Source organism: Trichosurus vulpecula, chromosome 7 (assembly GCF_011100635.1).
Source record: "Trichosurus vulpecula isolate mTriVul1 chromosome 7, mTriVul1.pri, whole genome shotgun sequence".
Taxonomy (NCBI): Eukaryota; Metazoa; Chordata; class Mammalia; order Diprotodontia; family Phalangeridae; genus Trichosurus; species Trichosurus vulpecula.
This window is the reverse complement of record NC_050579.1, coordinates 55,263,725-55,290,331: the sequence shown is the minus strand read 5'-3', so window position 1 is coordinate 55,290,331 and position 26,607 is coordinate 55,263,725. Positions and strand designations below refer to the sequence as shown.

At 37.5% G+C, this 26,607-nt stretch overlaps 1 protein-coding gene across 2 annotated transcripts in view; it reads right to left on the bottom strand.

The window, feature by feature from the left end:
* TRIM33 (tripartite motif containing 33) overlaps positions 1-26,607 on the bottom strand; it is a 178,393-nt gene that overhangs the window by 24,849 nt on the left and 126,937 nt on the right. For both annotated transcript variants that reach the window (XM_036766207.1, XM_036766208.1), the window contains exons 5-11: positions 16,833-16,949; positions 14,115-14,229; positions 10,658-10,804; positions 10,355-10,472; positions 8,195-8,469; positions 3,826-3,990; positions 3,006-3,206 (exon numbers count right to left, since the gene is read on the bottom strand). In XM_036766207.1, the coding sequence (XP_036622102.1) occupies positions 3,006-3,206; positions 3,826-3,990; positions 8,195-8,469; positions 10,355-10,472; positions 10,658-10,804; positions 14,115-14,229; positions 16,833-16,949 (1,138 nt within the window). The remainder of the gene's footprint in view (positions 1-3,005; positions 3,207-3,825; positions 3,991-8,194; positions 8,470-10,354; positions 10,473-10,657; positions 10,805-14,114; positions 14,230-16,832; positions 16,950-26,607) is intronic.

The following is a 26,607-nucleotide window of genomic DNA, read 5'->3' as shown; positions in this document are numbered from 1 at the left end:
CTGGGATTATTGGTGCTGTTATAAACTCCCTATCTTATTCCCCATAATTGCTCCAACTTTTTTATTCTTTCCGTTTACATACCAAGGTCACAACACAAAATCCCTCAGTTCTCCTCAATCAGAAGAAAGATGTCTCTTCCTTCCTGACATTAACCCCATTCCATGCCCCTAGGTCCTCTTAGCTCCTGCTTCTTCTAGGACTAGCACTGTCAATCCCTCACTGGTCTCTAGAAGTACTCTGGTTTTCTCAAGTTTAAAAAAGTTTCACCAGCACTTCTCCGGGCTTCCTTTCAGGAGTGGGGGGACTATGGGTCTGGAAATCTTTTCTGATATGCTGGAAAGTTTTACTAAACTATTTTTCCCCCTCTTTTTATATTTAGCTATTAAGGAAGGGAGAAAGAGAATACATTTGGAAAATGAAGGCGACAGTGATAAAAATTTACTTAAAAAAAAAAAAAGCCTTACCAAATTAGGCCCTGCTATCCCATTCTGCCATAGCCCCACATTGTTCTTCCATTTGACTACTAATATATTTTTTAAAATGGTGGTCTACATTTGTTGCCTCAATTTTCTCAATACCTACTCTTTGGCTTTCTCCCCTCAACTACTGACACTGTGCCATCAAAAGTCACCAAACACATAATCAACAAATCCAATGTTTTTTTTTTCCTCCTTGAGGCCTCAGCAGTTTTTGAGTGATCATTCCCCTCTAACCCTTTTTTTTTCTTGTCTTGATTGGAGGGGCTCTGGATCTACCCATTTCTTTTTCCATCCATTTTAACTGCCTTTTCTTTGTTTCTTTGATGGCTTAGCATCCTTTACTTGATACTTTAATGTAGCTGTGCCCCAAGAGGCTTCTCCTCTTTTTCTATACTACTTCTGGCAATCTCATTTACTCCCAAGGCCCCAATTACTAACTTTACAAAGAGCTTTACCTTTAGTGCTGATATCTGTTCATGAACTACAGACCTATATCGTTCTGCCTCTCAGGCCATCTCCGCCTAAAACTCAACACATATGGAACCAAGCCATCATCTTTCCTCCTAAACCTGGTTGCTGCTATTGATTTCAGTTTATTTATACTATCTCCCATATTCATGACTCTGTTCCTATCTTATGTCTGAGGCATAACTGGGAGAAAAAACTTGACCTGGATGTCAGAAGAGGCCTGAGTTTGAAAAATAACTTTAAACATTTACCTGTTACAAGAAGACCTTGAGCACATAAGTAACTCAAGTTCTCTGAGCCTCACTTTCCCCGGTTTTTCTATCTGTGGTTGGGGATAATTCTGCCTTAATGTGTATCGTCCAGGATTCTTATGGGGATTAAATAAGACGCTGTATGTAAAGCACTTGGCAGATCTTAGAGGGCTACAAAAATGTCAACTATTATTATTATAATCATTATCATTATTGTTGTTGCTATCACTGCCTCTTTTCCTACCACACACATTCAATCATTAACTAAGTTCTGTTAATTCTATCTCATAAGCTTTTACCTGGCTGTTTCCAATTTGGGCCAATTTTCTGTCTTTTAAAGCTTCGTGGTGCCCCACCACCACCGCTCCCATCCTGCTGCTTTTAGCACAGTGCCTGGTATGTAGTAGGTGCTTATGAATTTATTGAAATGGAATTTAATTGGGCTAAACAGTGTGGACACACAGTCTGCTTTAGCCCTACTATGATTCAGAACTCCCAAAGTCAAAAAACCCATCAGCCTTAGCCTCCTCAACAGCAGGAAGTAGAGGGGTGTGTCACCAAGCCAAGAGGCTGCCATGGTCCCTACTCTCTGCGCTTTCCAGTAATGCTTTACACTAGTGCCAGAATAACCACATTTATAAAAAAATAGAAGCAAGTCTACAGACTGCTTTACACAATTCTCTCACATAAATATCACAACAACTCTACTGCAGGTAGTCATTCTCAGGCATTGATGTGGTTAAAACCATCAACAACTCTGTGCTGGCCAAATGAAAGCTCAAAGCACTTTACTGAGGGTTCAAGGTCCTCAGAGACCACCTCACCTTTCTAGTCTGCCTCATGTTACTTCTCTCCACTTCGGTCACACTAGACTATTTTCTGTCCTTTAAACGTACCATTTGCTCTTCAGTTTTCATGTCTTTGCTCATTCAGCTGCCTATGAAAGCAAAGTTTTCTTTTGTACCCTTTTTGACTACAGAATTCCTACCCATCCTTACAAGTCCACAAAGGATCTTTCTCTATGAAGCCTTTACTAATCTCCCTAACAAAGTTGGTATACAGTCCTTCTGCTCTCTTCAAGAGGCTATGCACAGCTTTTAAAACTCTTTAGTGCAAACTACAGTCATCTGTACACAGGTTTTGTATCCTTACAAGATTAACTAATTCCATGTGGGTAGAATGTCTTCTTACCTGAATCTTTTCAGTTCCTCCAGTATAAGTATAGTGCCTTGCACTCAGATGGCAATTAATATATACTTACTGAACTGAATCCATATAATAAATATTTGAGCAATTTCCCACCCTACTTACTCTCCTCCCTCCGTGGGCCTTAGTTTTAGGGCCCCCTCTTATTTCCAGTCCAGGACTAGCCCTTGTCTCATTTCTTTTTTCTTGTGGAAAGTAGGCTGTGCTTTGAACAAAATAGGTATTTAATAAATTTTTGTAGTTAAAGATAACAACTTTGGCTCTACTCTGGGTGTGTTGTGCTGCTCTTCCACTAAGGTGGGTCTCATGGGGCCTGGGTTAAGACTGGAAAAGCTAGACTGTCTTTATAGTTTACCCTTCTCTTAAGCTATGAATTAATTTCTGCAAAAGTATAATTTGTACCAGGGGCATCTGCTTGTGAGTTTAAAATAATGATCTGAGAGAACAATGAGGTGACATTGGTAATATTTCTGATTCATATACTCACACACAGACACAGGTATGTCATTTGACTGGAATAAGGGAAACCTAAAGACTTCAATTCTATAGATGATAAATGATTCGATCACCTACTGAAGCTTCATTAATTTTAGTACAAACCTGTATCGGTGGGATGTCTGGAAGGGATGGTAAATTCTCTGGATTGGTTACAGAGGGAATGAGCTCTATTGCTGTAACAGAAGGGCTGGTAGGACCACGATTAGCATTTGCCATGGTGGCTGTAGTGGGACTGGTTGGGTTGATCGTGGTATTATGTACAGATACAACAGGAAAAGGCCCGGCATGTCCTGGGTTAGAATGCTGTTAGGAAGAAAGACATTACCGTTACTACTAAACTGAACATTTAACAAGTCAGTTCAATTCAAGTCACGAACACAAAAATTCCAACACATAGCAGTGAATGTTGGGGCAATCAGACTTCTTTTCTTTTTCTCTTTTTTAGGGGGATGGCGGTCTGGACTTGGGATTTTATCAGTTTAGGAAATTCTCGAGTGGGAAACTTTCCTCCACTGTCGAGGATCAGTGACTCATGTGCAACTTAAAGTTTTACAAGGTGGCCCCTAGATGGAAGTTCTAAAATCTGGGTGTGGCTTTCCTGAGAAGGCAGCTCAGAGAAAGAAGTGTAAGGTGACAGACAAAAGAGAGATTAATTCTATATGCCATGTAAGTTAATCTCATTGCTATAGAATTAAACCTAACGCATATAGTGCCTATATGAGAAACAAGTTCTTTTCATTTTGAAATAAAAACATTTACTTGAAGAATTAGGTTCTTATTACATCCCTAAAGAAAACAAGAAAAGTTATTTAAAATACAGATCAATTGCAAAGTTAGTTTACTGGTTTAAAAATAGATTGTTCTATAAAAATAAAAGCTTTTAGCACTAAGGCCCAAGTTTTCACTATAATACTAGACATACTTGTCTTTGGAGGTGAGGCTGCATCATGGAATACTGAGGTCCACTATGCCGGGGTATCCCTGGTATTCGAGCAGCATTCTGAGCCATCCTCATCTGGTGGGCTTGGAAAGCCCCACAGTTCATGTTTCCTCTCTGCATTGTCTGCACACTGATTAATCGTGGCGGCTGTCAGAAAAGGAAAGTGTCTATAAGTCTCTGTATATTAACGTATGCTTCTGATTTGGGAGAGAAAAATGGGTTTTTAACAGAATCAGGAAGAATATCCTGGCACAGACTGAGGATAGAAATCACACCCTAGTTCTGTAGTCCTTAAAACACTGGAATAATTCATTTTGTAATAAGTGGATCTGTTTTATCAACCATCCAATAAACAAACATTTATTAATGTCTAATATGTTCTCAGGTACTGGAAATACATATACAAAGTGAAAGTCTTTGCCCTCAAGTAGCTTAAATTCTAGTGAGGTACACACATGAATATATACAAATGAGATGCAATGTAATAGGGTGCGGGGGAGGGGTGGTTGAACTGAAAGCGAGCAATGTTTCATGCAGAGCAGGCCTGCACAACTTGCAGCGGCCAAAGGATTTCCTCTACAAAAGATGTTTTCCTGTATATTTTTCACAGACTACCTGAAATCTTTTCACAGGCAGCAAGTGGTCCCGGGGCCACAAGTTGTACAGGCTTGATGTAGAGCATACCAAAGTGGGCAATACTGCAAGGGGAATGTAGTAGCCTCAGGTACAATTGGTGGGTATTGAATAAAAATAAGGGTTAGCCTAACCTGACCCCAGGGGGGTGCGGAGTAATTTTTTTTTAAAGGAGGACGGTTAAGTCAAATAATTTTGGGAACCTCTGAGTAGAATGTGGTATACGTGAGCTGAATCTTGAGGGGCTTCTGAACTTTTAGGCAGTGAGGGTTTTAGTGAATTAATTTAGTTTCTCAAGCACACTGTACTTTATTGTACTTTAAAAAGCCAATATCTCAAAGGCAGCAGATTAACAGGAAGGATTATAGCCAACCCAGCCCCTATGCCCTCCACCCACGAAGAAACAGAGACAGAGAGAGATGTCTATGAACACTAGGTCTAGGGCTGGGCTGTAGCTCTTGCACTGAGCAATGTAGCTATGTGGAGCCTGAAGAGGGACTAAAGCTGTGCACCTGAGCAAGCATAGGTCTCTGACCTATTTCTGGGCACCTCAATTTCATGCAGGATGCTGAAAGATGCCAATTGCGAGCTTTGTAACTTACTGCCCAGCTCCTGCTCACAACCATGGTAGACTGACCTGCACCTAAAAGTACTATTCTAGGGTAAAAAGCCATCAAAGGCCCAAGGCTGTTTATAGAGCAAGAAACAAGTTACAAACAAACAAACAAAAAATCCCAGGAGTTGTGTGTCTTTGACTCTAGGAGCAGAGCAGGATCTCAGTTCCACCTTCGAGCCCTAACTGAAGCTTTGCAGAAGATTAACCAGAACAGAAATCCCAGACTAAAAGGAAGCCTATAATTCTGTCACTCTGAACCAACAAATCTTTACCAAATGGTTGATAATGAAACTCTAACAACAGCAGGCCCACAGGTATGTATATTGATTAGCCCTAAATCCAAGTCAGGAACTTACAGAGCTTAGACTAGGAGAGCAGTGTGATCAGATTTTGCCCTGGAGCAGACAACTTTGGGAGCAATGAAAGGTTGCAGGTCCCCTGACTGAGAAATCTAGAGATCTTGGAATAATACAACACTCAAAATCCCTAGGAAAGAAGGAGAAGGAATCTACAAAAGATCAGCCCAAATATTTCCCCCAGAAGTGTGCAAAGCCTGGCCCTGAAGTCCAAAGTTAGGAAGTAGGTAGGAAGAATAAGCAAATAAATAAATAAATAAGTGACTGACTGACTGAATAAATAAATAAATAAATAGACGAATCTCACTGAAAACGTGAAAGAGATGCTCAAGAAACAAACCCAGAAGAAAATGGTTCCAAAGCATCTAAAAGCAAAGCATCCAAAGCATCCAAAGCAAAGCCAGGAAAAAAAAAAAACATAGCTTGGGCACAGGTATTTGAATAGAATTCCTTGAAGAGATGAAGCAAAAGTTAAAAAAAAAAAAGCTTACAATTGATTTTATAAATAAAAGAGTGCCACAAGAAAAAAATTAGAAAACAAATGAGAAATGTAGGAGAAATAGTTAGAAGAATTAATAGCTTGGTACAAGTGGTACAAAATCTTCCTCAAGCAACAAACTCTCTGAAAATTAGGGTGGATAATGACTCCACTGGACAACATGAAAGATTAAAACAAAGTCAAAAGACTGAAAAAATAGAAGAAAATATAAGATATTTCATAGTGGAAAAAAAGTGATCTGAAAAAATGATCTGGAGAGATACCTAAAGGATGTATCTATACGAAAGTCATAAACAAAAAAGAAAAGGCCTAGACATACTTCAAGAAATTGTAAGAGAAAACTACCCAGAACTCTTAAAACCTCAGTAGAACGAAAGAATCATTCAGTTACGTCCTGTAAAAAATCCCAAAATGAAAATACTCAGGAACATGATAGCTAAAATCCATAGTCAGGGAAAAAATATATTAAAAGCAACTAGAAAGGACTCAAGTATCAAGGAACCACAGTCAGAATCACATAGGATTTAGAAGCCACCAATCAAAAGAAGCAGAAAGCTTAGAATACAATAACCCAAAAGGCAAAGAATAGCTTTTAACCAAGAATAGCTTAATCCTAGGGAAGGAAAAAAAAATGATCTTTAATGAAACAAAGAACTTTCAAACATTCCTGATTTAAAAAAAAAAAAAAACACCCCAATACTGGAGCTGTTTAGACATTTGAAGTACGAAGACAAGAGTCAAGGGAAACAAAAAAATATAAAACAACTGTAAAGGACTAAAAAAGGATAAACTATTTAAATTCTAATATTGGGATACATGTTCATAACGAACCCTGTTATTTTTAGAGGTCTTCAGAGAAGTGTAATTAGACAGAAGGCCTGGGGGTGGTACAGTTATGTCAATGCTCTTAAAGGAAGAACAGAAAATTATCTAATATAATTGGAGAGTAAGAGTGGAAGTCTATACAAACAAGGGGGAAAGGGAGCAGGTAACATTTGAATCTCATTCATCTGAACTGGTCAAAGGAGGAAAGAATACACACATAAACACAGATGGGTAGAGAAATACACTTCACTCAACAGAGAAATAAGAGGGCAAGGGAAGAAGGAAGAAGGGGTAGTTAGAGGGTAAATTAGGGGAGGAATTATCCCTAAGCAAAACTCTAAAGATATATAAAATATTTATACCAGCACATTCTGCAGTGGCAAAGAACTGGAAACTGAGGGAGTTCCCACCACCTGGGGAATGGCTGAACAAGTTTATAATTGTGACGGAATACTATTATGCTGTAAGAGATGTTGAAAGGGATGGTTTCAAAGAAACCTAGAAAGATCTGAATGAACTGATGCAAAATGAAGTAAGCAGAACTAGGATAACAATTTATACAATTTACAACAATTTTACATAGTAAAATCAAACAACTCTAAAAGACTTAGGAATGCTGATCAGCATAATGACCACCCATGATTCCAGAGGACTAATGATGAAACATGATACTCACCTCCTGATGGAAAATTAAAAGACTAATAATACAAAACAAGAAAAATAATTTTTTACGATGACCAATCTAGATTTGTGTGTGTGTACACTTTGTCATATAACCTATTACACTGAGAGAGAATTTTTAATTGATAGAAAGATCTTCCTTTCATTCTTTCCTTCTCAACAGGAGGAAGGAGGCCCAGAGAAAAAAGGCAAATTTATGTTTTTCAGAAAATTTTTTTCAAAATTCTCTCTCTCTTTCCCTCCCTCCCTCTAGAAAGAGAAACAAACTTTCTTCTTTGACGCAAGACTTAGCCTAATATTCTCTACGTGACAAATTCTTCCAACTTAAACATACTATGAGATGGGCTCCTGGGCACACATTTATAATCTCTCTTCCTGAGGAGGCTGAAGATGGGAGATTACTTGAGCTTGGGAGTTTTGAGCTGAAATTGTCTAAAACCATTAAGGGACACCACTAAGCCTAACACCAACAAGATAGAGAGGAGGTGCAAGAGGAAGGACAGGTATCATAATGTTTGAAAAGTAGTAAAGTGGTCCAGGTCACTGAAGCAGAGATTCTGTGCTAAGCAACCAGTAGGGATTAGGCTCATGAGTAGCCAGTACACTTCTAGCCTGGGAGAAATAAGGAGAGATTCAGTCTCAAAAAGTAAACACATACACTCACTCACACTCTTTCAGATCTAAAGAGTTTGTAATCTACTTTATCACTTTCACAGAGGGAAAAATATTTCCAATGCTTGCCTGCTGCTGCAACATTTGAGGAGCTGCTTGTCTAGGATGCTGCTGTGGTGGTGTTGTTGTAGTTGCTGCTCCTGCTGGTGGTTGCTGCATCCTCATCTGTTGTAACTGCTGGTGTTTCTGGGCATACACCTGCTGCTGCATGTGCTGGAGGCGGAGTTGAGCCAGGTTAATCTGTCCAGGTGTTTTACTTATGTGGTTTGTGCCTGGAGGAACTTGTCCAACTACAACGTTAGGTGTATAACCAGGAGTTGGTTTGCTTTCAATAACCAGATTACCTGTGGAATTAAAAAAAAACTGTTTACATATAGTCAAATTATCTCCAATCCCTTCTTTTCCATTACCCACCCCAGTCCTGAGCTATTAACAGAGAGGGGATAGATGGGGAGAGTAAAACCAACAAGGGAAATCGTGGCTAGCTCTAAGAGGTTGCAAATGAAGAAATGTATCCTATGAGTTCAAAGGAACTTTTCTCTGAGGATAGAGATGTTATAGCAAAGTGCCAAAGATGGTTCTTGTTTCTTTCATTTTAATTTTTATTCAGTGGTTTTTGTTTCTTTCATTTTAATTTTTACTTTACTTGATGGTTGTTTTATTCAGTTACTTAGAATCTCAGAACTGGAAAGAATCACAGGGGTTAACTTGTCTAATCTTCCAAACAATTCAGGAATCTTCTTTACAACCTTAACAGAAAGTCATCCAACTTCTGCCTAAAGAGTCTAAGTAACAAGGAGTCTTCTACTTTGTCATTTAACCCATTCCATTGTCAGAGAATTCTTAATTGATATAAAGATCCTCCTTACATGAGATCAAACAAAATCTGTTTCTTTTCTCAACTTACTCTAGATCTAGAGAGTAGGGACTGTTTTTTGCCTTTCTTTGTATCCTTAGCCCTGAGCACAATGCCTGGTACATATTAGGTACTTAATAAATGACTGTGGACTTAGGTTTACAAATAGTACTACTGCTCCCACTACTACTGCTGCTGCTACCACCACTACTACAACAGTATCAAGGTTTATACCTTGCATTCAATACCGCATTTGATCCCAGGTACTAATATTTTGATGTTATAGATGAGGAGAGAGATTAGAGTGTTTTAGTGAAGTGTTCACTGCACACAGATAGATGGAATTACAGCAGCATTTAAACCCAGGTCCTTCCTCTGAGGCAACTAGATAGCACAATGGACAGAACACCGGACCTGGAGCTAGAAAGAACTAAGTTGAAATAAAGCCTCAGACAACAGCTGTGTAAACCTGGGCGAATCACTCTGTCTGCCTCATTTACCTCAATTATAAAATGGGGGTGATAATAGTAGCACTTATATCCCAGGGATGCTGTGTTGATCAAGTGAGATAATATTTGGAAAGCACTTAATACTGTGCTTGGAACACAATAAGTATTTAATAAATGCTTATTTATTATCCTGGGTAAAAGTCCACTAAGTAATTTTACTTCTAAGGAAAAGGCCACTCCTCACATACCTATACAACTTGACCACTTTCCTCTGGAAATAAGTTTGGCATACATCTACCTAAACATTTGAAGGTTCTAACAGATTGAGCATTAAAAGATATTTGTAAAATTGTCTAAAAGGCTCCTATATAGAACAGCTAACATCAATCTACAAATAGCTATAATGGGGGTGGGGGGGCAGGTGGGAGAATTAAACTCATAGGCATGAAAATAGCATACATGAACTAATTTTCATGAAAAATAAGGTAATGGTAAAATGAGGATCAGTACTGTAATTAAAATGAAGGAAAAGCATGTTACATGTTTACTATGTACCAAGCACCAGACTAAACATGTTGGAGATACAAATATAAAAGTGAGACAGAAATTTTAAAAAGAGAACTCTTTTAAAGTATTTTATGTGTTCAAAGATGCCTTTGGAATTATGCTTTTATAACTTTCACAAAAGCTTTCTCTATAGGTAAGAGGATGCTGAGGAGATCCCAGTTCTAGACTGACACACACACTCTCTCTCTCTCTCTCTCTGGTGTGGCCTTGGCCAAATTATAATCTTTGCATTTCTATCCTTTCACCTGCAAAATGAGAAGGATGGACTAAGTGGCTTCCAAGGTTGCTTTGAACTCTAAAACTATGAATTCAGTGTTCACAATAACAGCAGACACCCCAAACTGACAAAATCCTCACCCAAATTGACCACATTCTTTGCCCAGAAGGTAGGATCACAATGGAAACGTATGGCTCCATTAGCAGCTGGAACAGGATCACAGCGGGCTTTCAAAATATGGCGTAACTGAAAAGTAATCTTGGAGGAGAGAGGGCAGGGTCATTAGTCTGGACCCTGAGACACAACACAAACACAACACAGACACAGACATGACCAGATACAACCCAGACACAGGACGCCCACCGCTCACGGCCAGTACACAGGCTGCAATGCCAGGGCCTACAGAGTCTGGCAGGGAAGCACCCACGGCGCCAGAGCCTCACCAGTCGCTTGCTGTAGAGCAATGCTGTGCTGCTGCCGCTTGCAATTGCCCAGTTGGTGAAGTTCATGACATGCTTCACTTGCCGTGAAAGTCCTGTGATGTCATTCTGCTGCTGTATCAATTTCATTTGCCTTTCCTTGGTAACATTCTGCAACAGAATAGAACTCACCTAAAGAATTTTCTCTTAAAAATCAGCCCTGTCCCAGAAGCCATTTATACATACTTCACTGGCATATGTATGAGTTAAAAACATCACCCAAGATTAAGTAGCCTGCCAATAACCAGCAAAATCTATTGCTGAAATTGAAAAAAGAACCTGAGGTGGTAATCTAGAGTATTTCATGTACAGTAAATTCAAATCATGATATAGTCTATAATTAAGATAAAGTTTGTTTTTGGTTTTTTCTCATATTCTACCTGCCTTCCTTGTAGATAGAGCGCTGGACTCAAAATCCAGGAGGACTCAGGTTCCAATTCAACCTTAGACTTTTACTAGCTATGTGGCTCTGGAGAAGTCACAACTGCTCTGAGTCTCAGTCTCTACAAATGAAAAATAGGTATAATAATAGCTGAGGCCCTTAGTTCACTGGGTTCTTGTGAGGAATGAATAAGAATATGCATAAAGTACTTTGAAAATCATGAGGCATAATGTTTTATGTTTTAACATTATTATCATTATTAAATTTTGAACATAAAGAAATGATTAAGGAGGGTAGATTCCTATTGAGACTGGAAGATCAGGGTAATGTTCCAGATATAATACATTTAAGATTCCAAAAAATTATAGGACAAAAATCTGTGATGCTACATCAGTGGAAAAGCATATAAGATGGAGGAATATGCATTAAGTACTCATACATTTAGGTAGCTAGAACTAGCTACTCAAAGTGGGACTCAAGATTCATCATGGATGCGTCAGTGACAACTTAGAGCAAGAAGATGCATCCTAGCAGAGAGCTTCCAGGGATGTGTCCTTTCAACAATTACTTTAATGAAAGCATAGATGACATGTTATGTAACTGGCTAATGACAAGATGTTTGAGGGGAAAGGTTAATATGACAGACAACAGATTTCATATCCAAAAGGATCTTAATAAGCTAAAACAGCCTTACATTCAAAAAGCCAACTTTACAAGTACAAGATGATGGCTCTGTAGCTTTAAAAAAACTTTGGAGGCTTTAGAGAACTATAAGCTCAACAGGCCAATAGTGGGTAACATTGCAGGAAAAAAAGTCTATTCTATTGTAGGCTATTTTGACCGCCATGGGGTCCACAATCAGGAGCATAAAGAGGTCCACTATACTATTTCCTGGCCTGTCCACAGCTGGAGCACAGTGTTCAGCTCTGGGAGTCATCACAGCACAGTGAAAAAAGCACTGCATCTGGGCTCACAGCACAGCTCCCCTGGCACCACACACTAGCCTGTGTGACTGTGAGCAAGTCTAACTGCTCTGGACCTCAGTTTTCTTATGTGTTACCTGAGCAGCAGGTTACATAATCTCAGTTCTTTCCAATCCTAAACATATGATCCTTCGAATCTCAAAAGAATTTTCAAGCTGAAAAACAATGTATTATAGTAGTTTCAACTAGTGAATTTGGATGATTATTTCACTACATTACGTTTCACAAACAGCTAGGAAAAAGGCAAGTTTCAAGAGTTAAAAGTATAGAGTTGGAAAATTTCCAGGTTAGGTAGATAGTCCCAAAGAGTAGAAAAAATAATGCAAAGGAAAAGTGAATTGTGGTTGGAGAACAATGCCTTCAGCTAGTAGGACTAGAGCTGGGAAGGTCCCAAGATCACCTACTGAACTCTAACCTTTCATTAACATGGAAACTGAGGCCTAGTGTGCTTAAATGATTTACCTAAGGTGACACAGGGTAATAAGTAACAGAGCTAGGATTACTGTTGGGGGAAGAACCAGTGGTCTTTCCACTGTATCTAGCCCATGTTTATGGATTAATTATTATTTATGAAGCATTAAATACACTCTTGCTCTATGTATTCACCTCCCCAAAGAGGGAAAAAAAATCATCTAGCGGTTTGTTACAATTTAATCTTAACAAATTCTCATCAAAATGGCCTACTAGAGAAATTTTCCCTGGGGTAATAAAGGTCTAGTTTATTGGTGGATATTAAAAAGAAAAACAGAAGTACACTTTATACCCAGATTTGTTGGAATACATATATATAAAACACACATAACTTATAACAGCCACAAGAGAAAGCTATGTGGTAGATTTATTACCTATTATAAATAATAAAGAAGAGATAAATAAAAAGAACAATGGAATAGGACTCAAGGTATGTAGGGCTCTAGTCTTGGTCTTGCCATTGACTAGTTAAGTGATGAGAAGTTAGTCAAGTCACTTAAAGTCATTAAGCTTATAGTTTCTTATCAGGGAAAATGAGGAAAATGAGGTTTCTTCCAAAACTTAGGCCATGATTACTTTTTGACCCTGAAATCCATTACAGAAATCAACTGACCATTACATATACACAGCATGGGGTGCAGAGGGGTAGGGTATCAGAATATAGAGGCTGGCCTTAAATTTGTGTTTCAAAGAAAAATTCATAAGACCTACAGAAACTAAAAACACTAACATCATGGTAGTCCATTATGCTAAATACGGGATTTCAGCAATAACTATTTCCCCCATTCTTTCAAATTTATGACACTGTGTTAAATAGTTCCACTCTGTCCTAAAGAGACAAGGATGAGGGAAATCCTGTCATAGAGGACTATGGGGCAAGTATTAATGGAATTTGAATCTAAGTATTTGAATCTAAGTACTGGCAATTTAAGTAAAATATGCCATCTATTACCTGTGCATTTAGAGCACAGGTACATAATCTGTACATAAGTTACATTTGAAATATGCAGAATATTAATCTGCTCTTGAGATAATAGTAACAAACGATTATGCATGGGCAATCAGAAAAACATTTGAGAGGTAGGATATTACTATTTGGAAGTGCATACTTAAAGACACCAATGGCACAAACGTAACGATAAACTTATAGATTAATTTGGAAAATTACATTTTATATTGAACTATTGAGAATTTAAAAGATGTCAAAAGAAATACCACAAATGACTCAGGCAAAATTATGAAACCCATGTACTTCCATATGAAAAAGAATCCGTTGAAGCCCCTTATTGGTACAGAAGCAAGGAATATTAAAGACTTGCCTTTTTTTTTTCAGAAGAGTAATTTGTCTAACATTTTACCTATCTCTATTCAAATAAGCACTTTTTTTTAGTCCCAGAGCATGTCTGCCTCTCTATACTTTATGCTTTAAAGTCAATAAATTTAAAGTACTAGGAATTTATTTTCTACATATTACAATTACATTCTTTATCCTCACACTCCCAATACATTTAATGAGAACTTTTAATGAACATCTGAAACAGCTGAAGAATGAGCAAGAGAAACTTTTTTTAGCTTTAAACCATACCTCTAGCTGTTGTAAGAGAGACTTGCCCTTCTTATTTATTTCATTGATGAGAGTGAAAATGGCCACTTTAATTTCCTGTTCTACTCGTTTGTTAGTTTCATTTACTTCTTTTATCCTGAATAAGAGAAATACATCATTAGGTTATAAATTTCTCCTATATCCCTGAATCAATCAATGATCCAGAAATTTACTCAATCAGGTGCTTAATTAGGTCCTGTGTTATGTGGAACTAGCTTAAATGTTTTAGCACAATTGACCAGTCAATTCAGTCTAAATGGTTTTTACCAACTGTGTGTACAGACAAGCAGATGAATTGACTATGTACTCCTCTGAATCAACTTCATGAATTTACATATCAAAAGCACAGCTAACAGTGAAACTTCTTAAAAACACTTGTGTAAATGGCCACTTTTCCCTAGTCAGCAATCAGCTCAGGTCATTATGATTCACACTAATATCTACAGTTTCATAGTAGAGAGACTTGGACTTGAAGTCAGGAAGATGGGTTTTAAATCCCTCTTCAAAGACTATTTTTCATTTAACTTCTCTGACTAAGTTTCCTCATCTGTAAAGTGGGGGGGAGAGGGGGGAAGGGCAGGGGCACACCTAATATCAGGGCATACATCACAGAATTGCTGTATCAAATGAGATAACACATATAAAGAGTTCTGCAAAACTAAAAGCTATGAATACTAACACAAACAATAACCTGGTATTAGATTTTAAAATTAAACCTCCCAAATATAGGACATGATTGACCTAGCTAGAAAACAAGTAGATGACCTGACAAAAAGACTTTGGGATTTTAGTAAATCAAGTTCAGTGATACAACAGCATACTGTGGAGGAAAAAAAAGAATTAAGAAGAACTTAGTGGCACATTAAAGGAGTAGTACTCAGTGTGAGGGAGCTGTATTCCATTCTAGGTAACATATTTGAAGATTATTTATGTTCAGGCAAGTAAAGTAAGCAGTATTAAATGGCTCAAAACCATGCTATCAGAAGTTTAATTAAACAATTTTGGAATGTTTAGCTTAAAAGAAAAAACTTAAGGGGAGACATGATAGTCTTCAAATCCTTCAAATATCCATGAAGGATTATCATATGGAAGAGGGTTTAAACTTGTTCTGCTTGGCCCGGTATGCAGAACTAGACCAATGAGAGAAAATTACAAGGAGGCATTATTTACCTTAATTATCAAGAAGAACTTCCTAACAACTAAAAGCTATCCAAAAATGGAATGGCCTGCCTAAGGAATTTGTGGGTTTCCTAAGTAAAGGTTAGATGACTATTATTAGTCATAACGTCTGTTTAATTTTCAATTTAAGAACAAGACAGAGGTAAGGAACAATATGGATGGAATTTGCGAAGGCCTATATTGTTTCAACCTGTATCATCACTTATAGGCAACCAGTTCCATTCATTTACTAAATATTGCAAAAAAGTATTAGTTCCTTTCATTCCTCTTAAATTTACAAATATTAAATTTCAAGGGTTAGTCCTTTTCCTACAGTTTCAAGATGTGATGAAAAAAGCCACTGAAAAATTCAAATTCTGCTTTTTAACTGATTCTATATTGCATTGACTTCACATTGTAATTGATTCTATATCTGCTTAAGACCCCTTTCTATGTCCTTGAGTTGAGCTCAAGAATTCAGGTTCCCCTTTGAGTTAACATTATAATTAATGGTAAAAACTGTTATCTAAAATACCTTCAGCTCCTGGGAAAATTCCAAGACATTGGTTTGTTATCTTTAAAGGCCTGATGTGGTACATTTTCACAAGGTATATTGTCTATCCTTGCCTGTCCTTGTACAATTAGGGTCTTATATCCCTAACAAACCTGCCTAGGAGTCAGAAAGTCTGCTATCCCTGCTCCACTAACAATATAATCAGGTTGCAGATGGGTCCCATAAATAATCAAACATTCCTTAATGACAGAGATGAGTGGTTTCTGGCCTGGATGCTAGCTTGCTTTCCTTGATGTAATCAATCATGCTGCTCCCATCCCCATGATGTTGTCTACTCTAACCAATAGTACTCTCTTCCCTACTTACCCAACTGTGTTCTTTGTTTATTTGTATTTCCCAAAACCATATGAAAACTAGTAAGCCCCACCTTGTGGTTTTTAGTTAGAGAGGCCACTGATCCAATTTATTGGTTACTGCTAGCCTAATAAATTGATCGCGCTTGAAACTTAACACCATATTCACCTTATTCATACTCCATAATTTATAGGTTTTGATCCAATTCACTTTGGGCTTCCATTGTCTCAAATCGATGAGTCCTAATCCTTTTAACATAAATGTTAACCCTTGCCCATGGTACTTAATGTTTTAGGAGAATAACAAGAGGAAGTGACTTTTCAAATGGTATTAAATGTGGACTGATTAGACTATATCAACACTTTTCTTCTCAAGTAGGAGGCTTACAACAATAGTGCCTTTTAAGAAGTTCTTACATGGATTTCAGACTCAGGCTTTTCTTTTTAATTTTCTAATATAAAACTCTCTAAAACAGTACAAAGATTTTTTTATATTATTAAATGTTTTACTTAGAATCATTATCTCCTAAAACTCTGATGACAGCTCTCACCTCAGAATACAATGCAAGATTCAAACATATGCTTATTCATAAACATGCTAAAAGACAATAAAGCCAGAGATTGAATTTTATGATCTGATTAGGAGTAAAATGTGACCCTATGTGATAAACTTACCTATTCTGCACTTGAGTTGCAGCAAAATGAACATAATTTTTCTTTTCGAGAAGTTTTGCTAATAAATTCTCAATTGCACCCTTCTGGTTTTGAAATGCTTCTTCCAAAAACTGGTACCTTTAAAATTGAGACAAAAGCGTTTAGGAAGTGAATTTCATAATACATTAAAATGACAATTAAATCCAAAATTATACAAACTGTAACACCCCAAAAAAAAAAAAGGGCAAAGAACAGATTCTACCAAATTTATTTTATAATACAAGTATGATCTGAATACCTAAACTAGAGAGTCAAAACAGAGGGGAAAAAAAAACTACAGACTAGCATTCCTAATGAATGTTAATGTACAAAATAAAATATCATCAGCCAAAAAGCTACAGCAATATAGTATTAAGATTTTACATTATGATAAGGCTGGAATTATAAGAGGAGTTCAGGGTCGATTTAATATTAGGCAACCTATAAACATAATTGAACACAATAATAAAAACAACAAAAATATTAAGATTATATCAACAGAAGCAGAAAAGGATTTTTGACAAAATAAAACACCTATTTCTGTTAAAACAAACCAACCAAACAAAAAATACCCAGACTTCCAGAGGTGGAGCCAAGTTGGTAGATTAGAAAGTGTTTAGCTGAGCTCTCCCAGTATTATCCTCTAAACAACTTTAAAATAACACCTCAAATGGAATTCCAGAGTAGCAGAACCAACAAACAGAGACATTCTTCCAGCTCAAGACATTACAGTAGGTTGGAAAGAAAGATCTGTGACACAGGGGACAAGGCTGGGCCACAGCCCATGTGAACAAAACATCCATGGTGGGTGTAAGTGTGGGCAACAGAAGCAGCAGTAGCTTTGGGAGCTCTCAAGTCAGAGCTGGTAAGGGTGACCTGGCAACTGGAAAGAGATTTCAGGATACCCCTATGCTAGCACTGGACATGGGACCAGATACTGTTTGGCAACCCCATTACTTATACCCACTTCTGAGTTATAGTTTCGAAGTCAGAGAGTAACATTTTTGGTCACAGGAAGTAGAAACCCTGAGGGGCAGGGATCAGAGGCTCTTCCTAGAGAAGGACCAGAGTGCAGACCAGGAGAGCAATCACCACACCAACTTGGAAGCAACAAAACCTTCCAAACCCCCTGAACTAGCTCTGAAAACAGCAGTGAGGAAAAAGCCTAAAGCTTGACTAGGCTGACAGTGAAGATACAGACATAAACTCGGAAGACAATAAAGTCAAAACAGTCATAAATAAAGCCTCAAAGAAAAAAATGTGCATTGGACATAAGCCTAGCAAGAATTCCTGGGGGAGCTAAAAAATTATTTTAAAAATCAAATAAGGATGGCAGAGAAGAAATTAGGTTAAAAAAAAGGGAGAAAGTTGTGAAAACAACATCAACAGCTTGTCAAAAGAGGCATAAAATATACTGAAGAAAATAATACCTTAAAAAATAGAGAATTGGTCTAATAGAAAAAGATATCCAAAAGCTCACTGAAGAAAATACTTCCTTAACAATTAGGATTGGGCAAGTGGAAGATAATGACTTCATTTGATATTAATAAAAAAAAAATCAAAAGAATGAAAAAAAATAGAAGAAAAAGAGAAATATCTCATTAGAAAAACAAACTGACCCAAAAAATAGATGAAGGACAGATAATTTAAGATTATTGTATTACCTGAAAGCTATGTTCAAAGAGACTAGACATCATATTCAAGAAATTATCAAGGAAAACTGCCCTAACTTAGATACAGAGGGTAAGACAGAAACTGAAAGAATCCACTGGTCACCTGAAAGAAATCCCAAAACAAAAACTCCCAGGAATATTACAGCCAAATTCAAGAGTTCCTAGGTCAAACAAAAAAAACTCCAAGCAGCCAGAAATATTGTGGTGCCACAGTAAAGATTACACAAGATTTAGCAGCTACCATATTAAAGGAGTACAGGACAATATGATATTCTGGGGTGCAAAAGAGCAGGGATTACAACCAAGGATAACCTATCAACAAAATGGAGTATAATCTTTTAGGGAGGAAAATGGACATTTAATGAAATAGAGGACTTTTAAGCATTCCTGCTGAAAAGACTAGAGCTGTATAAAAAATCTGATGGAGTCAACAATGCTTGAACCTCACTCACTTCTAAATTGGTTTAAAGAGGAAAAAAACCATATACATACGCAACTGGTAATACAAATCTATTTTACACAATAGGGAAGTAGGAAGGCAAGGGGATAAGAAAAAGGAGGAGTGACAAAAGGAAGAACAGATAAAAGAAGGCAGTGCTCAGAAGCAAAACAGACTTCAGAGGAGGGACAGGATAAAGAGAGAGAGAGAGAGAGAGAGAGAGAGAGAGAGAGAGAGAGAGAGAGAAGGACAAACAGAAGAAAACAGGAAATGTATAGTTAGTAATTATAACTGTGAATATAAATGGAATGAACACCTATATAATGGAAGCAGATAGAAGAGTGGATTAGAAACCAGAATCTAAAAACATGGTGTCTACAAGAAACACACTTGAAGCAAAGAGACACACACAGCGTTAAAATAAGATTCTGGAGCAGAATCTATTATGCATCAGGTGAAGTATAAATAAAGGCAGGAGTAACAATCATGACCTCAGAAAAACCAAAAGCAAAAATAGACCTAATTAATTAAAGAGGTAAGCAGGAAAACTACATCTTGCTAAAAGGAACCAGAGACAATGACGTAAATACTAAACATATATGCACCAAATGGCATAGCATCCAACTTCTTAAAGGAAGAGTTAAATGAATTACAAGACAGCAAAACTATACTAGTGAAGTACCTCAACCTTCCTCTATCACAGATAGATAAATCTAAGCATAAAATAAATAGGAAAAAAAAAGTCAAGGAGAGAATCTTTAAAAAATCAGAAATGATAGACCCCTGGAAAAAAATGAATAAAATTGAAAAGAATATACCTTTTTTCTCAACTATTCATGGCACTTTCACAAAAACTGACCATGAATTAAGAGTATAACAAGATCGTAACAAACGCAGAAAAGCAGAAATATTTAATGCACTTTTTCCACACTAGTTTTTCTAGTGTTCTAGCACAGGAATAAACAAAGCCTTTCTTACAATGATAGGTATTACCTAACTAACATCAAGAGTAAGCACTATCTGTAATGGAGATAAATTTAAAACCTTCCCAATAAGATGAGGGGGTGAAGCAAGGCTTCCCATTATCACTACTATTATTCAGTATTGTAGTAGAAAGGTTACCTATAGCAATAAGACAAGAAAAAGAACTTACAGGAATAAAAATAGGCAGTGAGGAAACAAAACTATCACTCTTTGCAGGTGATATGATGGTATATTTAGAGAACCCTAGAGAATCAACTAAAAAACTAGTTGAAATAATTAGCAACTTCTGCAAAGTTGGAGAACATAAAATAAATCCATATAAATCATTAGCATTTCTATATACTACCAACAAAGCCCAGGAGGAAGAAATAGAAAGAGAAATTCCGTTAAAAATAACAGTGGATAATATAAAATACTTGCAAGCCTACCTACCAAGACAAAATATACAAACACAATTACAAAACATTTTTCACAGAAATAAAGACATATAAACAATAAAAGAAATATTAATTGCTCATGGGTAGGCCAAGCCAATATAATCAAAATGACATTTCTACCTAAGTTAATTTATTTATTCAGTGCCATGTCAATCCATCTACCAAAGAATTATTTTATAGAGCTAGAAAAAATAAGAACATTCATGTGGAAGAACAAAAGGTCAAGAATATCAAGGGAAGCAATGAATTAAACACTCCTGAAAGCCAATAATTGGAGAAGGGCAGAGAGATCAGATATGCCACGTCAAACAACAGGAGGGGGAACAGGAGGGGAGTACTAGGTCATACTTGTGGCTGTCATGGAGAAAAGCCCCACAACTGTATACCATGGGAAAGGTGAGATGCAGTCTATCTTCCTGTCCTTCAGCTGCATGATCATATGCCACTTGAAATCACATCACAGTCCTCACTTTGAAGACCAGTGGTCTGGCAGTATCTGGCTTCTAATAGATGCTTACTCAATTGATATTGAATTAACATAGACAGCTAGGTGGCAAGAAGGATTAGAGGTGGATAGAGCACTGGACCTGGAGTCAGAAAGAACTGAGTTCGAATACAGCCTCACACACTTACTAGCCATATGACCTTGGACAAGTCAGTTAACTTTTTTGCTTCAGTTTCTTCAACTGCAAAATGAGGATCATAATAGCACTAAAATGAGGTGATATTTGAAAAGCACTTTGAAAACCCTAATAATGCACTCTATAAATGCTAGCCATTATTATTAATTTAACTGATTGCTTTTTATAATGGCTTCAGGGAAGAAAATATCAAATGGAGTTAGTAACATAGTTAGACTATACAAACAAAGCTTCTAATCATGCATTTGTAAACTCCTCCTTAGAGCCAGCAATCACTATCATAAATTATATTTGAATAAATAACAAGGACTATAATGGGTATAATTAAATTCAACAGCTAAAAAAAAGATTTCTCTGAATCACCAAGTATACAAGGATGACAAGCCTTGGAAATGACAGACTATTCTGAACAACAATCACCAAGAACAGTATTATCGTTACTTTGCAGATAACATGCTTAGGTTGATTAACACACAGAGAGAAACAGCTTTTACACGAAAGATAGAAGCTTTAGAAGTCACTTAGACTGTTAAATCTAAAGTGATAAAAGGATAGAAAACATGTATCTCCAAAGCAAAAAAGAATGGCATCACATTACTTGTCAATGATGGTCAACCAACTGGGCTATGCAAACAAAAAGAGAAGTGGATGGGGCTTCACTTAGTCTGGTGACTATTAAGTACCTACTGTTTCTAAGTTGCTGAGAATATAAAGATTGCTCCCTTACCTATCATACCTCCCTCCCCAACTCTAACAATCCTTACTCTAGGAATTTACATTCTATGTAGGGGATGGATAAGAGATAAAGCATTCAAACAGAAAAGTAAAGAAAGGTAAATTAAGAGAAGAGAGGCAAGGGCACACAGGGTGTGTGTGTGTGTGGGGGGTGGTGGTGGTGGTGGTATCCCCAAGAGATGTCAATCAGGGAAGGCTTCATAGGGGATACCTGAAAATAAGCCTTGACAATAAGAATTCTGGGAGACAGAATTGAAGAGGGAGTGCATTACTGGCATGAGGGAAAGCTGGTGCCAACATATGGTGAGCGGAAATGTAGAAATGATTTGGGGCAACAGCTCACATGTCATCTGTTTACTTGGAATGTAGAGTGGAATGCAGAGGTGGACTGATATGAAATAAAAGATGGAAAAATAAGTTTGAACCAAATTATTAAGGAAAGTTTGTTTTTTGTCCTAGAGGAAATAGGGAGTCACTCTAAGTTGCTTTGAAGGGTAAATGACATGTTCAAAGTCATTTGTGTCCTAGAAATATTTTGGCTTCCATTTGCTCAATTCCACTTTTAAAGGAATTATTTTCTTCAGTGGGCTTTTGTACCTCCTTTTCCATTTGGCCAATTCTACTTTTTAAGGAGTTTTTTTCTTCAATGAATTTTTGTATCTCTTTTTCCATTTGGTCAGTAATGCTTTTTAAGGCATTCTTCTCCTCATTGGCTTTTTGGACCTAGTTTATCATTTGGCCTACTCTGTTTTTTAAGGTGTTATTTTCTTCAGATTTTTTTGTGTCTCCTTTACCAGGCTGCTGACTCACTTTTCATGATTTTCTTGCATCAATCTCAATTTTCTTCCCAATTTTTCTGCTACCTCTCTTACTTGATTTTCAAAATCCTTTTAGAGCTCTTCCATGGCTTATTTTTCTTGGAGGATTTGGATGTAGGAGATTTGACTGTTATCTTCTTTTGAGGGTGTGTTTTGATCTTCCTTGTCACCATAGTAATCTTCTCTAGTCAGAGGTGGATTTTTTTGCCTGTTGTTTGTTCACTCTTTGTTAAAGTAGGCCTCTGCTTCCAGGATGGAGGTTTTGTGCTGCTGTTTTCAGAGATACTTCTAGGGACCTGTAAATTTTCAGTTCTTCCAAGGTGGTATGATCTAAGGAGAGGTGTTTGCTCCTCTCCTGGCCTTTGTTCTGGTCTATGAGTGATCACAAGCACTCTTTTCTGTCCTAGAACTGTGAGGAGGGTCCCCACTCCACTGTGGCCACAAGCTCTGGATTGCTAGTGCTCCTCCTTGCCCTGAGCCTGCCACCGAGGACTGAGACTTGGATCCAAGTATGGGCAAAGCTACAGAGTCCTGCCTCAGTACTAGCCAAGAGAGTGCTGTAATCTCCTTCTGACCAGTTAGTTGTTCAACCCCCTTACTATCTGTGGGCTGAGAGCTCTGGAAGCAACAGCTGCTGCTGCTGGTTCAGTGGCTTCCAAAGCCTGCTCCTGGTTTGTTGGGGCCCAATGGACTATGCTCCACTCTCACTCAGATGTGACAGATCTTTCCTACTGACCTTCTAAGCTGTCTTTGGCATCTGTTGGCTGAGAGATCTGCATACCACCACTGCTGCCACTGATTCGGTCACCCCAAGGCCTGCTTCTGGTTTGCTGGGGCCAGTCTTGTGTTGCCTGTGCTGGATTGCACTCCTCTCTCACCCTGGTGCAACAGACCTTTCCTGCTGACCTTCCAAGTTGTCTTGGGCTAGAAAATTGTTTCACTCTGTCTTTTTATGGATTCCGCCACTCTAGAATTTGTTTAGAGTCACCTAGGAATATTTTGGAAGCCCTATGGGAGCTGGACTAGAAAGGGAGGAAAACGGAATCAGGGAGACCAAATTAGGAGAATGTTATAATAGTCAAAGTAAGAGATGATGAGGACTTGAAATAAAGTAATAACTGGTTGGTAGAGAGAGAAATTGCTTCTTAGCAACTACGTGGTGCAGTGCATAGAGCACTGAGCCTGGAGTCAAGAAAATCTGAGTTCAAATGCAGCCTCACACACTTACTAGCTGTATGACCCACTTAATCTCTGTACACCTTAATTTCTGCAACTATAAAATGGGTATAATACTATTATCTACTTCCAGGGCTGTTACAAAGATGAAATGAGAAAATATATGTAAAATACTTAGCACAGGCACTTAATAAATGCTTGTTTCCTCCCCTCTTCATAGATTCTTTTGGCAGTATCATTTGGATAAACATGAATCACCAAAATTGGGAAGTATTTATCTATTATGAAAAGCCATGAAAATTCTCTGTCTCTTCTTGGATGCATATCCAAGTATGACAGCAGACCTCTATCTTCTTATTAGACTGGCATATCTGAATGCATAGAATTTTTTTGGGGGGGAGGGGGGCAGGGCAATTGGGGTTAAGTGACTTGCCCAAGGTCACACAGCTAGTACATGTGGCAAGTGTCTGAGGCCGGGTTTGAACTCAAGTCCTCCTGACTCCAGGGCTAGTGCTCTACTCACTGCGCCATCATGCACAGAATTTTTTAAATGGAAAAAGTAATTCATTTTATCTTACCTATAATCTTAAATACATGAAACCAAAGCAAGAGTAGAAAATTGAAAAGAGAATCTGAGAGAATTCAAGGCATGAAAATAGAGGTTTCTGAAAACCTCTATTTTGGGGTAAAGAAGCAAACAGTGGAACAGACACACATGATACGAGAAAAAACAGTAGTATTATACTGGTGGCTGAGGGGAGTTAGGAGAACGCTACAAAGAAAATCGACCACCACTGAGCACTATAATGCCAAGGAAGTACGATCTGTGTTATAATTCAATGTTAGGTATGTTATGGGTTAGCAAACATATGAGTTAACTGTCCATGCAACAAATTTTCAAATCAATCTATTGGCATTTTTCTCCCAACAGAAAAGCACCTCAGAATTTGCATAATGGTTAAACAGGATGAATGTGTATGAAAAGCAGCCAATTTCGTTGAACATACACATTGAAAAGATAGATGCCTGTTCTCATAAGAATATCAAACTTCAAGGAATGGGGTAATCTTACTCTTGTAAATAAACCCCTTCTCTCCCAGTACAGATCATCACAGCTCATCCTATATGTTACTCTGCTCTGTGTCTATAAATACAAACACTGTGATCCTTAGCATATTCCACACACATATATATATGCACACACCACCATATATTTCCATCACCCTACAGTCATTACAGCGGCAGCAGAAGGGTCAAAGAGGAAGACAGACAATAACTATTTTTAGTTATTTAATTGGTTACTTTGGCCAAAGAAATTCTAAACCTATGTACTAATTTTCCTTGATGATCCTCTCTGCACTCAGCTAGGCTGGCTGGTACTCTCACAGTACTGGGTCTATACCCACAGACCTTGACAAGACCTGACAGTTTACTCTTTAGAGGACTGAAGACAATCAACTACACAAAAACAACAAACCATATCCACTAACCTATCTCCATTTCAAATAAATGAAATAAGAATGTACCTACTCTCTATTTGATGATTAAAAAAAAATGCTGGGAAAACTGAAGTCTGGCAGAAATTACACTCAACATTTTATACCATGGTCCACAATATTTTATAAATGGATACATGACCTTAATAGTAAAGATCACACTATAAAAAAATTAGGTAATAGATCATATACCTCTCATAGCAATGGCTAAGAGATGTATTTTAACTAAGAAGAGATAGAAGCAATTACAAAAGATAAAATAGATAACTCTTGATTACCTGAAAGTGAAAAAGCTTCTGCACAAACAATATTAATGCATCTACGATGAGAAAGGAAATGGTCAAATGGGGGGGGGGAACCTTTGTATCAAATGTCTCTGATAAAAACTTTGGTATCCAAATTTATACTTTATCTCTCTCTCTATACATGCATACATGTATATGTATGTATGATATTAATAGCCATTCCCCCAACAGATAACTGGTCAAAGGATACGAACAAACAGTTCTCAAAAGAACTGCAAAGTATTTACGACCCATATTAAAAAATTCTCCAAATCACTAATAAGAGAAATGCAAGTCAAAACAACCCTAAGGTTTCACCTCACACCCCACAAACTAGCAAAAGACCCCAAAACAGCAACCATCAATGTCGGAGAGGTTGTGAGAAGATAGGCAGACTAATACACTGCTTGGTAGAGCCATAAAGTGGTACAACCACTTCAAAAAACAATTTGTAATTATGTAAATAAAGTGACTAAAATTTCCGCACCCTTTGAACCAGAGACTTCATTGCTGGGCTTGTACCACAAGAAGGACACCAGTGAAAAAAAAAAGTCCATATACTCCAAAATATTTATAGCAGCATTTTTTTGTGATGGCTAAGAACTAGAATCAAAATAGATGCCCACCATTTAGGGAACAGCTAAACAAGCTGTGGTAGGTGAATGTAATAGAATACTAATGATGAATGTAATGAATACAGAGAAGTATAGAACGATCTATATGAACTGATGCACAGTGAAGTAGGTAGAGCAAAAAAAAATACAGTTATCCCTTTCACATCATGACTTTCCCCATCATGATTTCAACATATTGTGGATCAGCATAAAAAATTAAATGAGAATGGGGGAAGGGGAGAGTTTTGCAAAAGACACATGAAGGCCAGCAGATGACACAGAAAAAGTTTAGAAATACAGAAGTGCATAACATATGTGTATAGTGTAGTAAAATAGCAACATATCTTTTAATACCATAATAATTCAGACTTCTTCTCTTACATGAAAGAACACCAAAAAATTTTATGCAGATTTTCCAGATCGCTCAGGGTGAGGGTACCACACCCCTAATCCTAGCAAT